This window comes from Lithobates pipiens, unplaced genomic scaffold, assembly GCF_037356315.1.
Source record: "Lithobates pipiens isolate NorthernLeopardFrog02 unplaced genomic scaffold, aLitPip1_a1.2 Scaffold_35, whole genome shotgun sequence".
In the NCBI taxonomy this organism is placed as follows: Eukaryota; Metazoa; Chordata; class Amphibia; order Anura; family Ranidae; genus Lithobates; species Lithobates pipiens.
The window spans coordinates 1,950,600-1,967,754 of NW_027507811.1; the positions used below are offsets into that span (position 1 = coordinate 1,950,600).

The window sequence follows — 17,155 nt, forward strand, 5'->3', positions numbered from 1 at the left end:
CCGACCTTGGCGTGTTCTCAACGATTCCTGTCTGCTTGTGACCTTGACCCTTTGGCATGTCCCCGACTATCCCTGTCTGAATGTGACCCTGAACCTTTGGCGTGTCCTCTGTTGTTCCTGTCTGCTAGGTGCCATGACCCCTGCCTTATCCCCTTACTATCCTTGTTGTTCCAGCCTGCTGCTTCCTTCTCCTGTAGTCTACTGTGAGCGTGAGCTGTGAGACCCTAGAGGCCGCGACCTGGAGCCAGACTGCAGCCAAGTCCATCCTCACCACTGGAGGCACCCCACACCCAAAACAGTCCTTAAAGTCAGACTCTAAAAATCTGTATCTGATCAGATTCCTTTAACCACTTCCCGACCTGCACACGCCGATGTACGTCGGCAGAATGGCACGGGCAGGCAAACGGGCGTACCTGTATGTCCCTTTAAAATTTGCCGCCCTGCCATCGCTCGCGTGCCGGCGGTGGTGCGCTCTCGTGCCGGTCGGTACCCCCCGTGAGTCCGGTCGCGGGGCCCCGTGGACTCGATTGCCGTGGGGATACCCGCGATCATCTCACGGGGCGGCTGAACGAGGAAATGCCGTTGTAAACAGCATCTCCCCGTTCTGCCTAGCAACAAGTGACGCTGATCTCTGCTCCATGTGATTGGAGCAGAGATCAGTGTTCACTAAAACAAAGCCCAGCCCCCCACAGTTAGTAACACGCCCCTAGGAACACTTAACCCCTACACTGCCCCTCCACTGGTTAACCCCTTCACTTCGTTTACACAGGAATCACTGAATTTGTATAGCACTGATTGCTGTATAAATGACAATGGTCCCAAAAATGTGTCAAAAATATCCGATGTGTCCGCCATAATGTCGCAGTCACAATAAAAAAAAAAAAAAAAAACGCTGATCGCCACCATTACTAGAAAAAAAAAATTATTAATAAAAATGCCATAAAACTATCCCCTATTTTGTAAACGCTATCACTTTTGCGCAAACCAATCAATAATCGCTTATTGTGTTTTTTTTTTAACCAAAAATATGTAGAAGAATACGCATCGGCCTAAACTGAGGGAAATTTTTTTTTTGTATACTTTCGGGGGATATTTATTATAACAAAAAGTAAAAAATAACGTTTTTTTTTTTCAAAATTGTCGCTCTATTTTTGTTTAAAAAATAAAAACCGCAGAGGCAATCAAATACCACCGGAAGAAAGCTCTATTTGTGGGGGGGAGAAAAAAAGGACGTAAATTTTGTTTGGGAGCCACGTCGCCACGACCGCGCAATTGTCAGTTAAAGCGACGCAGCGCAGAATCGCAAAAAAGTGGTCTGGTCTTTGGCCAGCAAAATGGTCCGGGGGGGGGGGGGGGGCTGAAAGTGGTTAAAGTTCAGACTCTAAAAATTTGTATCTGATCAGATTCCTTTAAAAAAAAAAAAAAACATTTGGTACCAGCGCATACTTATAATTTTACCAGTGACGTGTCACATTCCCCTTTTAATGTTCCCAATTTACTATGGAGTGGGCATTGGCTTAATATGTGCCCAACACATTTCATGAATAGACTGACACTAGTTGCAACATTTTAACAATAAACATGTACCTTTTATAGATAACTTTCCTGACAGACTCCATGGCAGCAACGTGTGGGTTAAGTCCCGCCTCCACTACCCTATAGGACACTACTCCCATAAATCTTTGCTCCCTGCCCCTGGCCGTGTTCTTTTTTTGTCCTCCTCCGAAGGACCCAGAGGTGGTCTTTCTACCTGAAGATTTATCATCCCCACGATCGAGGTCGGCCGGTCTGCGACTCTGGGTCTGGAAAGTCGCATTACTCCGCTAAGCCCTAGCTATTAGCAGGGTATGGAGTGGGCAGTGGAAGAGGCGCTGTGAAGAAGCCCATGTCCTGGCCACTGGCAGGCAGGCTGCGCATTGGTCGGATAGCCAGCTATTAGCAGGTGACCTGTTTTTGCCCCCCTGGAAAGTCCGGTGTCATCTTACCTTACCTTCGGGCCGAGTGATCGATCGTGGTGGGAGTGGTGAGAGGTTCTATAAGTTTATTATGGCAGCAGTTTTTGTATCTTTTATCTGTCTTCGTTTTTTCTGTTTGTTTGTATGTGCAGGCATGGCGGCTGGTTCTTCCGCGTTCCAGCCGTCATTCTACTTCCGGGTTTGCGTTCTCGGTCGTACTGCGCATGCGCGAATGCGGGTTGAGATCGAGGCCTGGTTTCGCGCATGCGCGATAGCGGCAAATTGCCGCTGTTTCGCGCATGCGCGATAGCGGCAAATTGCTGCTATTTCGCGCATGCGCACAGGCACGGCGTGACATCACAGGGGCGGGCCATTTAAACGGGGAATTAGTCTGCAATCTTTGGGAATGCTTGCGGGCTGTTGCGGTGACTTCCCCCTGCCTCTGTGTTGCATCTACTAGTAAGTGACATTCTGGGACAGGGTGGCTATCCCTTCCCTGTCCCTTGCACTGATCCCTTGTCATCTTTTTAGCGCGTATGGATATCGCTGAGGACATGGATTCTCTACCGCCTGCTTGTGGCCAGCCCTCTCATAAAAGGTATTTTTAATGATCACCTGAAGGTCTGGTGGGGGAGGGGTATTATCTGTTAGCTCTGTCCTGATGTCTTGTCTCTGTGGTTTCTTGTCTTGTTCCTGTTTCAGCCCTTCCAGGTCAGAACAGCATCGCAGCTCTCGTAGAGGGAGCGACTCCTCCAAGTGGCATCACCGGCACTCCTCTTCCAAATCAAAACATTATGGTTCCTCCTCAAGATCAGGACACCGTAGTGAGGAACGGTCGCACTCCTCGAGGACTCAATCCAGTCACTCAGCTAGTGCCTGTTGGGGGTGCAGAGCTCTTGTACCGGCAGGAAAATCTTTGTGCGATCCTTGCTACGCCAAGGCTTCCAATGAAAGGGGTGACGCGGATCAACAACTTAAAACCCTGGTGGAAAAAGTTGTTAGGGAGTCCCTCAGAAATATTGAGGGCCAGTCCTATGTTCCCCCCGGCAGAGCCGCCACTTTCTCCAGGAAGGGAGACTCAGCTGCAGGATACTTGGGAATCCTCTGCGCATAGCCACCCCTCAGCTGCCATATCTGACAGTGACTCTGATGAAAGTGATCCCTGTGTGGGCTTTGATTTCGCTCTACTTCCTCCTCTGGTCAGAGCTGTTAGAGAGACACTGAACTGGGAAGATTCTGTGGCTGCTCCTTCCAAACAGAGAAAATTCTTTAAGCAATTAAAGAAGGAACGGATTCATTTTCCTTTTATCTCTGAGCTAGGTGAGATTATCACAGAAGAATGGGGCAAGGTGGAGAAGAAAAATTCCATGCTATCAAAGGTTTTCGAAACTCTATCCTTTCAATGAAGAAGAGGTGAAGCATTTGGAGTCAGCGCCGTTGGTAGACGCAGCAGTCATGAGGCTGGTGAAACATGTCACACTTCCCTTAGAGCAGGGGTGGCCAACCCGCGGCTCTCGAGCCACATGCGGCTCTTTGATCGGTTTCCTGCGGCTCTTCGGGCTGTTTCATTGCGGTGACAGGCAGCCCGAGTCTCTGCACTCCTCCGCTGCTCCCACACATCAACAGCCAATCAGCGTGTAGTGTCCCCAGCCCGCCACATTTTTTTTAACAATCAGGAGTGCTTTATTGAACATCATCATAATACAAAATCCACATACACAAGGTATACAATTAACAACGTACATAAATCGACTTATCAATCACAAGACCAATAAAACAGTGTGGACCAGAAAATGCCTAATACAGTGCCACAACCCAGCGGGGAGAAAAGAGGATATGGGAGGACAAAGGAGGACAGGGGAACAAGGAGGACACCGGAAACAGGGAAAAAAAAGAAACAGGGGGGGAGAGAAAGAGGAGAAAATGGACCAGGGGGGGGGGGGGAAGGACAAGGAGGAAAACAGAGGAGAAACAGCAGAAGGGGCAGGAGGTGCAGAGGGATAAGTGCACAAAGCTAACCGTCACCACTAATCACCTATCCAGGGGCGGACCCAAACCATGGAGACCAGACCTTGTCGAACATCCAAGGACAGCCCCTGCTCATATATGTCAGCTTGTACATGGGCAACATAGCATTTATTTTACTCTCCCATGCAGACACCCCAGGTGGAGTCGGGGATGTCCATCTCACCAGAATCTCCTTTCGAGCGTAAAAACAAAGCATATAGACAAGTATCCTACTGTGATGCGGCCTCTGGGCCTCCTCCTGCACCCCCAAGAGAGCAAGCTCTGGCGACCTGACGACTGATAATTCCATACGAACATTCATATGTTCAAATACCCCATCCCAAAAAGTCGCCAAAGTCGGGCACTCCCAGAACATATGAATAAAAGTGCCACGATGTACTCTACATCGGGGGCACTGCGGATCCCTAACAGCATACATTCTCGCCAATCGGGCTGGGGTAAAGTAAACTCTGTGGAGAAATTTAAGCTGAATCAATTTGTCCCCCGCTGCTATCAGTACCCTGGGCCAGCCCGCCACATTTGAATACATAGGCGCTGGAGTGAGGCTGAAGGGGGGCAGAGGAAGGAGAAACACGCTGTATCTGAAGCCGATGAGATACAAAAAGGTATTTTTTTTTTTAATAATGGTTTCACCTGAACACTGATAAGATCTGCTCTGCACATTCTCGGTCTGTTGATAGTGTGACACACTGCTGGCTGTTAACCATTTCAGCTTCTTTTCCGTTATTTATCCAGAGCTCTGTGTGTGCTGCATGCTTTCTGTGATGTTTTTTGGAAGAATTTACTGCTAGTTCAGGCTAGAAGACCCATTAACTGTTTATTGTTATCCTGACCAGTTCACTGTTTGTAAGACAATTTGTATTTTGGAAATTAGATGAGCTGCTGTCTTCTGTCACATGGATGTACTTTCAAAGGAAGATTACTGACCTGGGGTCTTTGTAGTGTTAAAACAGTGTGTGACATTTACAATAAATCCAGCTGAGCAAAAGTATGTGTGTATGAGGAAGGGATGGGGTGATGTTCATGTGTGCCCATGCGTATGATGTGGCTCTTTGCGGTAACTCGGTAAAAAATGTGGCTCTTGGTCTTCGTCTGGTTGGCCACCCCTGCCTTAGAGGATACCGTGTCTTTTAAGGATGTTCTGGACAGACAGATTGATGCTGATTTGAAGAGAGTGTATCTCACAGCAGGAATGGCCTGTAAGCCAGCGCTAGCTCTGGCCGCTATGTCCAAAGCAATGGAGATATGAACGGATAGTGTGGATGAGACGCTTAGAAATATCTCTGAAGATACGGCTAAGAGCTCGCCTATCCAAGAACTTAGGCTGGCCTCCGCCTTTCTTATGGAGGCCTCTATCGACATCATATGTCTGGTGGCTCGGGTGATGCTGTCTTCTGTTACGGCCAAACGGGCTCTGTGGCTCCACCCTTGGCTGGAGGACCCAGCCTCAAAACAAGTATGGTGCCGCATCCCCTTTGAAGGGTCCTCCCTTTTCGGGAATAAGTTAGATGAGGCTATTACCCGAGCCACTGGTGGGAAGTCGGGGTTCCTTCCCCAGGACCGGCGTTTGCAAGCCCAGAGAAGGTCTTTTCCAAAGAGACAGTACCAGGAACGAGCCAGGGAAGCTCGCAGTTACAGACCGGGCCGTGAATTTTCCAGGTCCTGTAAATCAAGACAATCCTCTTTTAAAAAATCTACAAAAAGTGATTTAAAGGGAGAGAGGGAACCGACTAAATCCTTTTGAGGTTGGGCCCGCTCAGACAAGGCAGGTGGGGGCTCGTCTTTTCCACTTTCGCCATGTCTGGGCGGCCTCGATCCAAGACTTCTGGACCGTCAAGACTGTCTCCTCAGGTCATGTTTGGACCTTCAAGGAATCTCCCAGGCTCAGATGGGTCCCCACCTCTCTTCCGGCTTCAGACGAAAAAAGGCTAATTCTTCTAGCCTACGTGGAATCTTTGTTGGCTCAAGGCGCCGTTATCCATGTTCCAGTCATTCAGCGAGGCATGGGAATCTACTCTCCTTTGTTTATGGTCCAGAAAAAGAGCGGGGCCTGGAGGCCGGTCATAGATCTAACTCACTTGAACAGTTTTATCAAAAAAGAAAAATTCAAGATGGAGTCATTATCCACAATTCAACAATCTGTTCAAGCAGGGGACTGGATGGTCTCCATAGTCCTCAAGGACACCTATTTTCATGTCCCAGTTGCAGAAAATTACCAGCAGTATCTCCGCTTCTCCGTGGGCGAAAGCCATTTTCAATTTACATGCCTTCCCTTCGGGCTATCAACTTCTCCTTGTGTATTTTCAAAAGTACTGTTGGCAGTGGTAGCTCTTCTGAGAACCAAAGGGATTCGTCTACATCACTACCTAGACGACCTTCTGTTGTTGGCTCAAGACAAGGATCAACTTCTGGTACACAGAAAGCAGGTCATCTCCACCCTACAGGAGTTCGGGTGGATCTTGAACTTGGAGAAGAGCCAGCTGGTCCCATCTCAGCGGCTGGTGTTCTTAGGGGCCCTATTCAACACTGTCAGAGGCACCATCTCATTACCAGAAGAGAAATTGTCAGTGGTCAGGGACAGAATCCGTCCAGCCCTCTCTGCCTCTCATCGCCATGGCTCTCCAGTGCCTGAAAATTATAGGCACTATGGTAGCGACAATTCCGATGGTGAGGTGGGCACAGTGGAGGATGATGCCCTTTCAGAAGGGTTTCCTTCATCAATGGTAAGGCAGCAAAACCCAGCTGATTCGGATCACCCTATCCATGAGGAATTCCCTTCTGTGGTGACTCCAACCGGAAAATCTCTGCAACTGCTATTCCATTCTCCCCATCTCATGGGTCACCATAACAACGGATGCCAGCAACAGAGGCTGGGGCGCCCACTGTCTGGCGGAAGTGGCTCAGGGCACCTGGATTCTCCCCTCCAGAAGGACGGTGTCAAACATCCTGGAGTTAAGGGCAGCCTTTCAAGCTCTGCTAGCCTTTCGGCATCTGATTTTAGGAGCCTCGGTCTTACTCAGGCTAGACAATACCACAGCAGTAACGTACATAAGAAGGCAAGGGGGTACCCGAAGTCTATCCCTCCTCCAGGAGGTGGAACCGATCATGACCTGGGCTCAGAGGAACCTGAAGGATCTGACAGCAACCTATGTCCCGGGGATTCAGAACGTTCAGGCAGACTTTCTTTCCCGGATACTTCTGGACAACAACGAGTGGTCTCTTCACGAGGAAGTGTTCAACTGGATCCTGACAATGGGGCTCTCCCCAGAAGTCGACCCGTTTGCCTCTCCCTGCAACAAAAAAACTGGAGAAGTATTATTCAAGGTACAGGGATCCTCAAGCCTACGGGGTGGATGCCTTGATGGAGAAATGGTGGTTCCACAGGGCCTATGCCTTTCCTCCAACTCCTATCATTCATCAGTTCCTGAGGAGACTCAGGTCAGAGACAGCAGAAGTGATAGCCATAATCCCTTATTGGCCCAACAGACCCTGGTTTCCGCTTCTGATGCTCCTCAGTGTCAGGGATCCAATTCCTTTACCATTCAGACCAGACCTTCTGTCTCAAGGGTCGAGATTACATCCTTGCCCGGATCACCTGCGCCTAAAGGCTTGGTTTTTGAAAGGGAACGGTTGAAGGCTTTAGGCTGTCCTGAAGAAGTCATTCCCACTCTTCTTAGTGCACGAAGAAGTAGTACTAACCGGGTATATGAGAGAATTTGGGCGAAGTTTGCAGATCACTTGTCTTCAAGGTCCAGTTCCTGTAAATCCGAGACGTTTTAAGCTTTTTACAATCAGGATTGGATATCTCCCTTTCGGTTAGTTCTCTCCGGGTCCAGGTTTCAGCAATTTCAGCTTTTTCTGGAGTCGCATGGACCAATCATCCCTTGGTCCAACAATTCTTCAAAGGAGCAGTCAGGCTTAGGCCACAAAGGAAGCCTAGATTCCCCAAATGGGACCTTCCATTTGTTCTAGATTTCTTCTCTCAACTTGACAAAACGCTCTCAGAGAATTAACCCTTAAAGCGGTAGTAAACCCGCAATTTTTTTTTTTTAACACCTGCAAAGCAAAAGGCATAATGAGCTAGTATGCACCGCATACTAGCTCATTATGAAATACTTACCTTAGAACGAGGCCCCGACATCTGGCACGATCCACGCCGAGGGAGCTGACATGCTCCCTCTGCGTTTCTTCCGGGTATCGCGGCTCCGGCGCTGTGAGTGGCCGGATCCGCGATATCGTCACTCCCGCGCATGCGCGCGGGAGATTTCTTTCCGGCCGCCGGCCACTGCCGGATTTTCAGGCCGAGAATCCCCTCGTGCGCATGCGCCGCTGCAGTCAGCGGCGCATACCGAGGGGAATATCTCCTAAACCGTACAGGTTTAGGAGATATTTTTTTTTACCTACAGGTAAGCCTTATTATAGGCTTTCCTGTAGGTAAAAGTTACAAAAAAGGGTATACAACCACTTTAAAACCTCTTTTCTGGTAGCCATAACTTCGGCGAAGAGAATCTCCGAAATTTAGTCTCTAGGCGCAAAGGAACCTTTTCTCACCTTCTTTCCAGATAGGGTAGTCCTAATTCCGATGTTGGGGACAAATCCCAAGGTTACCTCTGTTTTCCATGAAAACCAGGAAATCACTCTTCCTACCTTCAATTCTGCTGGAAGTCAGGATCCACATCCACTCGATTTGGGAGTTACTCTAAAACAATATCTGGATGTTACAGCTTCTTTTCGTCAATCTGAATTCCTCTTCGTGCTATTTAAAGCCCCGTACACACGAGCGGACTTTTCAACATCCAAAGTCTGACGGAATGATTTCGGCAGACTATTCGATCGTGTGTGGGCTGCAATGGACTTTTGATTCGCAAAAGTCTGACAGACTTTAGAAATGGAACATGCTTCAAATTTTTCCGCCAGAACTCTGCCGGACCCAGTTCCTACCGAAAAATTCGCTCGTGTGTATGCTATTCCGACGGACTAAAACCGACGCTAGGGCAGCTATTGGCTATGAACTTCCTTATTCGAGTCCAGTCGTATGTCATCATGTTCAAATCCGTCGGAGTTTGGTGTGATTGTGTGTGGCCAAGTCCACTCATTCGAAAAGTCCGTCAGAACTACGTCGAAAGTCTGTCAGACTTAATCCCTCGAAAAGTCCGCTCGTGTGTACGCGGCATAACAGGAAAAATAGAGGCGCTAAGGCCTCCGTTAGATCCATCGCTGCTTGGGTGGTCCAGGCAATCCAATGGGCTTATAGAGAGAAGGGCTTGGCTCCTCCTGAGGCGGTTACAGCTCACTCTACTAGAAGTCTCTCAACCTCATGGGCAGCTTCGCGTCACGTTGCGCCTGATGTAATCTGCAGAGCGGCCTCCTGGTCTTCAATTCATACCTTCATGTCTCACTATTGTGTTGAGCCAGCATCTTTATCCTCTGTTGATTTTGGTTTGAAAGTCCTGTCGGCCGACAGTGTTAAATAAATCTTTTGTTCAGCATTTTGCCCACCGGGTGCGTTTGGCAAGTTATTTCCCACACGTTGCTGCCATGGAGTCTGTCAGGAAAACGGAAAATTCCTATCAAAATACTTACCGTAATTTTCCTTTCCTGATGGACTCCATGGCAGCAGGAGTTCCCTCCCAAATGGCTGGAGTAGGATGGTTACCGAACACGGCCAGGGGCAGAGAGCAAAGATTTATGGGACTAGTGTCCTATAGGGTAGTGGAGGTGGGACTTAACCCACATGCCATGGAGTCCATCAGGAAAGGAAAATTACGGTAAGTATTTTGATAGGAATTTTCCATTTTCGGAGATGAAATCTCTTTTCCTCTAGACGTAAAGAGTGCCCCCTTGTCCTCTTTGTTGACCGTAAAGTGAATAACTCGGCATCAAGTTCACTATATGGACCCTTTATATATTTATACACGGAGATCATATCCCCCCTTAAACTCCTCTTATCAAGAGTGAATACATTCAGTTCCTCTAATCTCTCCTCATAGCTGAGCTCCTCCATGCCTCTTATCAGTTTGGTTTCTCTTCTCTGCACTTTCTCCAGTTCCCCGATATCCTTTTTGAGAACTGGTGCCCAAAACTGAACTGCATATTCCAGATGAGGTCTTACTAATGATTTGAACCGGGGAAAAATGATATCTCTCTCTCTCTGGAGTCCATACCTCTCTTATACAGGAAAGGACTTTGGAAACCGCAGCTTCGCCTTACATGTTATTATTGAGCTTATGATCTCCCAAAACCCCCAGATCCTTCTCCACTATGGATCCCCCCAGATCCTTCTCCACTACGGACCCCCCCAGATCCTTCTCCACCATGGATCCCCCCAGATCCTTCTCCATCATGGATCCCCCCAGATCCTTCTCCACCATGGATCCCCCCAGATCCTTCTCCACCATGGATCCCCCCAGATCCTTCTCCATCATGGATCCCCCCAGATCCTTCTCCACTATGGATCCCTCCAGTTGTACTCCCCCTAGTATGTATGATGCATATTCTTAGCCCCCAAGTGCAGAACTTTACATTTCTAAACATTAAACCTCATCTTCCACATAGTCGCCCAATCAGACAGAGCATTGAGGTCGGTTTGTAAATTGGAGACTTCCTGTAAGGAGGTTATTCCACTGCATAGCTCGGTGTCATCTGCAAAGACTGAAATGTTACTTTTGATCCCAGACCCAATATCATTTATAAAGATATTAAAAAATTAAAAGGTCCCAGCACTGAACCTTGGGGTACACCACTGATAACCTTAGACCATTCAGAGTAAGAATCATTAACCACGACTCTCTAAATTCTGTCTTCTAGACAGTTTTCTATCCATTTACAAACTGATATTTCCAAACCTGTAGACTTTACCTTACACATGAGCCGTGTGTGCGGAACTGTATCCAACGCTTTTGTAAAGTCCAAGTATACCACGTCCACTGCCACCCCTCTGTCCAAGTGTACCACGTCCACTGCCACCCCTCTGTCCAGGTGTACCACGTCCCCCGCCACCCCTCTGTCCAAGTATACAACGTCCACCGCCATCCCTCTGTCCAAGTATACCACGTCCACCGCCATCCCTCTGTCCAAGTATACCACGTCCACCGCCACCCCTCTGTCCAAGTATACCACGTCCACCACCACCCCTCTGTCCAATTATATCACATCCACCACCACCCCTCTGTTAAAGGTTTTACTTACCACCTCATAAAAAGAAATCAGGTTTGTCTGACAACTTCTGTCTTTCATGAATCCATGCTGTCTGTTGCTTAAAATATTTTTTTCCTGCAAGAACTCGTCTATGTGGTCTTTTATTAATCCCTCCAGTATCTTCCCAACTATAGAAGTTAAACTAACGGGTCTATAGTTACTTGGTAAAGACTTTGTTCCTTTTTTAAATATAGGCACCACATTGGCCCTGCGCCAATCCAGTGGTACTATTCCCGTCATTAATGAGTCCCTAAATATTAGATACAATGGCTTTGAAATTACAGAGCTCAATTCTTTTAGGATCCGTGGGTGGATGCAATCGGGTCCAGGTGTTTTATCTTTACCTTTATTTTGTCCAAATATTTCTGGACCATATCACTTATGAGCCATTGTGGATTTGGGGCTGTGTCACTACCACCCCCATTATGGACATGAGCTCCCCCATGCTCCTTTGTATACACAGAGCTGAAGAAAGTATTTAATAAGTTAGCCTTCTCTTTGTCCCCAGTCACCCACTCCAGATTATTTTGTAAAGGGCCTACATGCTCAGACGTAACCTTTTTACTTTTAATATATTTGAAGAATTTTTGGGGGTTTGTCCTACTATCTTTTGCAATCTGTCTTTCATTTTGAATTTTTGCATCCTTGATTTCCTTTTTACATATTCTGTTATATTCCTTGTAACATTTAAATGACACTAGCGTTCCTTCATTTTTATATTTTTTCAAAGCTCTTTTTTTATAGTTTATAGCTTTTTTAACTTTGGCCGTGAGCCACATAGGTTTTATTTTTAGCCTTTTAAACTTATTGCCCATGGGAATATACTTTGCAGTGAGATCACAAACAAGCTTTTTGAAGAATTCACATTTCTGTTCTGTGCCCATTGGTGCCAATATTCTCTCCCAGTCTAGGTCCTGGAGAGCAGCCCTCATCCGCGGAAAATTTGCTCTCTTGAAATTAAGCGTTTTTATATTTCACATATGTGATTTTTGCTTACAGCTAACATCAAAGGAAATCATGTTATGGTCACTGCTACCCAGGTGTTCCTTTATCTTAACATTAGTAATACGCTCTGCATGGTTTGAGATTACCAGGTCCAACAGAGCATCATTCCTAGTTGGGGCCTCAATAAACTGTACCATAAAATTGTCCTGTAATAGGTTTATACATTTTTGCCCTTTAACTGTCCCAGCAGTGCTATTACTCCAGTCCATTTCTGGGTAGTTAAAATCCCCCATTATTATCACTGTCCCAGCCCTTGCAGCCCTTTCTATCTGTGCAAGGAGCTGAGTCTCCACCTCCTCATTAACATTGGGTGGTCTATAACAAACTCCAATGATTAACTTTAAACTACGCACATCTGTATGCAGTTCCACCCATAATGCCTCAGACTCATCACACTCTCCGCCCACCAGTTCCTCTTTCTCACTCGCTTTGAGATCACTTCTCACATACAGACAGACCCCTCCACCTTTCCTTTTTACTCTGTCTTTCCGAAAGAGTGCATAGCCAGGAATATTAATAGCCCAGTCATGTGAGGAATGAAGCCAAGTTTCAGCAATACCGATTACATCATAGCTCTCCTGATGCACCACAGCTTCCAACTCACCTATTTTGCTTGGCAGACTTCTGGCATTGGTGAACAAACATTTGAATGCATTAATATATTTTGATCACATACTATCGGTCACATACTATCCCCTTGGGTGTTCCAAGATTACAACTAGGACTTGCTACTATGTTTACCTTGGGTTTATGTGCTTTGATTACCACTAATGCCCCTAATATTACCCTCTGGAATATGCTCCACGCTGACCATCTCTGAACCCCCTCCCCCCCCATCGCCTAGTTTAAAAACCCCTCTAACTTTTTGGCCATCCTTAATCCCAGCTGATCTGCACCCTCCTCATTTAGGTGCAGTCCGTCCCTTCTATAGTACCGGTTATCGACTGAGAAGTCGTCCCAGTCCTCCAGGAACCCAAACCCCTCCTTACTACACCAGCTTTTGAGCCACTTGTTTACTTTCCTAATCTCCCTCTTGCTTTCTGGTGTGGCTCGATGTACTGGTAGTATTCCTGAGAATACAACCTTGGAGGTCCTTCTCCTCAATTTAGCTCCCAAGTCCCTAAAATCATTCTTTAGGACACTCCATCTGCCTCTGACTTTGTCATTGGTGCCAACGTGCACCATGACAGCTGGGTCTTCCCCAGCCCCTCCCAGTAATCTGTCCACCAGATCCGTGATGTGCCGAACACGAGCGCCCGGCAGACAACATACAGTTCGGCACTTCAAGTTGTTGTTACAGATTGGCCTCTCTGTCCTCCTAAGAACTGAGTCCCCTACCACCAGAATCTGTCTTTCCTTTCCCTTCGCTCCCCCCCCCCACTCTCACTGGAGGAGTTCTTCCCCTGGCAGCTAGGAGAATCCCTCAGCTCCAGCAGTGCTGGTCCCTGACTGGGATCACCAATGCCACTCAATGGAGCGTACTTATTGGGAGGCTCCAGCCCTGGATCGGCCTCCCTGGCACTTCTCCCTCTACCCTTCCTGTCACCCATCTACTCTCTGCTAGTGCCGTCACCTCTTTGCCTCCACCCACCTCTGTGCTGGCCCCTGCCGTGTACGTTCCTGGCTCTCATTTAGTATGGAGGGTCCTCTCAGTGCTCACAGTTGCTTCCCCAGATTCAGAACCTGGGCTTCCAGGGAAACAATACGCTTACATTTTGCACAGCAGTATTCACCCTCAATCAGATGATCAAGGAACGCATAAATGCCGCAAGAAGTACACCGAGTCGCCTCTCCACACCCGCCGGGAATCGTACCTATAAATTTAATGAGGATTATAGATTATACCCAGTCCAAATTACATAACTAGCTTCCTGACACTAATACTCAACAACAGGTACTCACAGACCAGTGTGCACCCACAATACACAAGTACTAACGATACACACACACACACACACACACACACACACACACACACACACACACACTACTCAGACAACACTCAGGTACTCACACTACCCCTGTTATAACCTCCTGTTTTAAACTCTGGTTTTTAACTCACCACTTGGACAGAGTTCTCACAGACTCAAGATGAGCAGCTCACAATGAGTTCTACCCAAACTTATATAGACCTCAAGCACCTGTGCCCAATTAAACCCTCCCCTTAATTAGTAGGCTGAAGGAAGGAAAGGAAAAAAAATAGATATTTAAAAAGTGTCAGAAAAGGGTACTAAAAAGCTACAAAGGAAAAGCCCCAAAAGAACCTAAAAAAATGCAACCCAGCAGTCAAAAAGCAATACTTATTCACACTCCACTCAAGGCTCCACTGTTCAGCTTACAACCAGCAGTTTGGTGTGCTTGTGGCTGTCAGAGTCTTGCTATGCCTTATGGGACTTGTAGTTTTGCAACAGCTGGAGGTCCGCTAATTGCATATCCCTGGTGTAGAGGGCCTTTTAAGTGGTGGGGTTAACGCGTTTCGTCCTGGAAGACGACTTGAGAAAACAGACCTCTTGCAAAAGTTTTCACCACAAAAAGTACTCAGCCAATGAGAGGTAATGACTCCATTTTTATTTTTCTCCTGCTATCAATGGCCGACACGGTACAACACTTCATCCATGTCTTTGGTGATCTCTGATCTCCTTATCAACTGTTTCTTCCATGATGAAGATCAGCCATGGAGTATATCTGAGGTGTATATCAGGGGGTGCTTCTTCCCCACATGTCCAGCAACATTCATATACAAGACATTTCCCGCACTCACTAATACACCTCCAGGGTTGTGTGGGACCCCCTGATGTACAGGAAGACAGGACTTCAGTGAGGAACATTTCCCTCACTCAGGACAGGAATACGGCTTCTCCCCCGTGTGAGATCTCTGATGTCTGTAAAGATTGGACTTACTTGAAAAGCATTTCCCGCACTCAGGACAGGAAAGCGGCTTCTCCCCCGTGTGAGACTTCAGATGCGAGTAAAGATGGGCCTTCAATGAAAAACATTTAGTGCATTCAGGGCAGGAATACGGCTTCTCCCCCGTGTGAGTTCTCTGATGTCTGTAAAGACTGGACTTCACTGAAAAACTTTTCTCGCACTCAGGACATGAATGTGGCTTCTCCCCTGTGTGAGACCTCAGATGTATGGTAATATGGGCCTTGACTGAAAAACATTTCCCGCACTCAGGACAGGAATGTGGCCTCTCCCCTGTGTGAGTCCGTTGGTGTCTGATGAGAATGGATTTGCTTGTAAAACATTTCCCGCACTCAGAACAAGGATAAGGCTTTTCCCCCGTGTGAGACCACTGATGTATGACAAGCTCTGCTTTTTTTATAAAACATTTCCCGCATGTTGAACAGGAATACGGCTTCTCCCCCGTGTGCAGTTGCTGATGAGTATGAAGATTGGACTTATCTGAAAAACATTTCCCACACTCAGGGCAGGAATACGGCTTCTCCCCCGTGTGCAATCTCTGATGCACAATAACATGGGAATTAGAACGGAAATGCTTCCCGCACTGAAGACAGGGAAACCTCTTATGTTTTGAAAGGACGGCACTGTCCCGCACAGTCTGAGGTTCCTCGGGATAAGAGGAATACGATGGTCTGGCACCGTCCCGCACAGTCTGAGGTTCCTCAGGATAAGAGGAATACGATGGTCCGGCACCGTCCCGCACAGTCTGAGGTTCCTCGGGATAAGAGGAATACGATGGTCCGGCACCGTCCCGCACAGTCTGAGGTTCCTCGGGATAAGAGGAATACGATGGTCCGGCACCGTCCCGCACAGTCTGAGGTTCCTCGGGATAAGAGGAATACGATGGTCCGGCACCGTCCCGCACAGTCTGAGGTTCCTCAGGATAAGAGGAATACGATGGTCCGGCACCGTCCCGCACAGTCTGAGGTTCCTCGGGATAAGAGGAATACGATGGTCCGGCACCGTCCCGCACAGTCTGAGGTTCCTCGGGATAAGAGGAATACGATGGTCCATCTACACTGTGTGGTGCCGGATGGACATTTGAGGTAGTCGGGTTTTCTCCTGGACTATACTGTGTGATGTCCTCATCTTCTACTTTACAGTCTGGAGACAAAGTGAGACAATCCTCTGAGGTTTTCCTCATCTCCCGTCCATCTACTAAAATAGAAATACAAAGATTATTACTAGACATCAGCTGATTGGTTCCCCTAACCAATCAAGATGAAGACTGGACTGATTCTGAAGACCCCCATCATTGGCTTATTGACTCCTCCCTCATTATAGCTTTATGTTTAAGGCTCCAAAGTTGGAGGATGTTATCACATTATTATCACCATGTAAAAGTCTGTCCTCCAATCAAACCCCTCTCTGCCAATCCCTCCACTGGCCTCCATTCAGTGTCCTCCACCCCTCTCTACCAATCCCTCCACTGACCTCCATTCAGTGTCCTCCACCCCTCTCTACCAATCTTTTCACTGGCTTCCCCTACCTCGCCGTATAAAATTCAAAATACTAACTACAACATACAAGGCCATCCACAACATCTACAACTCTCCTTTCAGCCCCAAATCCAATCGTTGTCAAAAGTTTGTAGACTTCACCTCCGTAACATCTCGAAAATTAACAAATGAAACCATCAAGTTCCTCGTTCACCCCCTTCTTATCTCTCGCCTTGACTATTGTAACTCCTTCCTCATTGGCCGACCTCTCCATAGGCTCCTCCCCTCTTCAGTCTATCATGAATGCTGCTGTCAGACTTCTCCACCTTACCAACCTCTCAATAGCCTCCAATCCTTCCACTGACCTCCATTCAGTGTCCTCCACCCCTCTCTACCAATCCCTCCACTGGTCTCCATTCAGTGTCCTCCACCCCTCTCTACCAATCCCTCCACTGGTCTCCATTCACTGTCCTCCACCCCTCTCTACCAATCCCTCCACTGACCTCCATTCAGTGTCCTCCACCCCTCTCTATCAATCCCTCCACTGGCCTCCATTCAGTGTCCTCC

General features: G+C 47.6%; 1 protein-coding gene across 1 annotated transcript in view; it reads right to left on the reverse strand.

Moving 5' to 3' along the window:
* LOC143955434 (uncharacterized) overlaps positions 1-16,552 on the reverse strand; it is a 49,930-nt gene extending 33,378 nt beyond the window's left edge. Inside the window, 1 exon segment of the mRNA XM_077465482.1 lies at positions 15,022-16,552. Within this exon segment, the coding sequence (XP_077321608.1) occupies positions 15,022-16,341 (1,320 nt within the window). The 5' untranslated portion in view covers positions 16,342-16,552.
* Between the last annotated feature and the right edge of the window lie 603 nt (positions 16,553-17,155).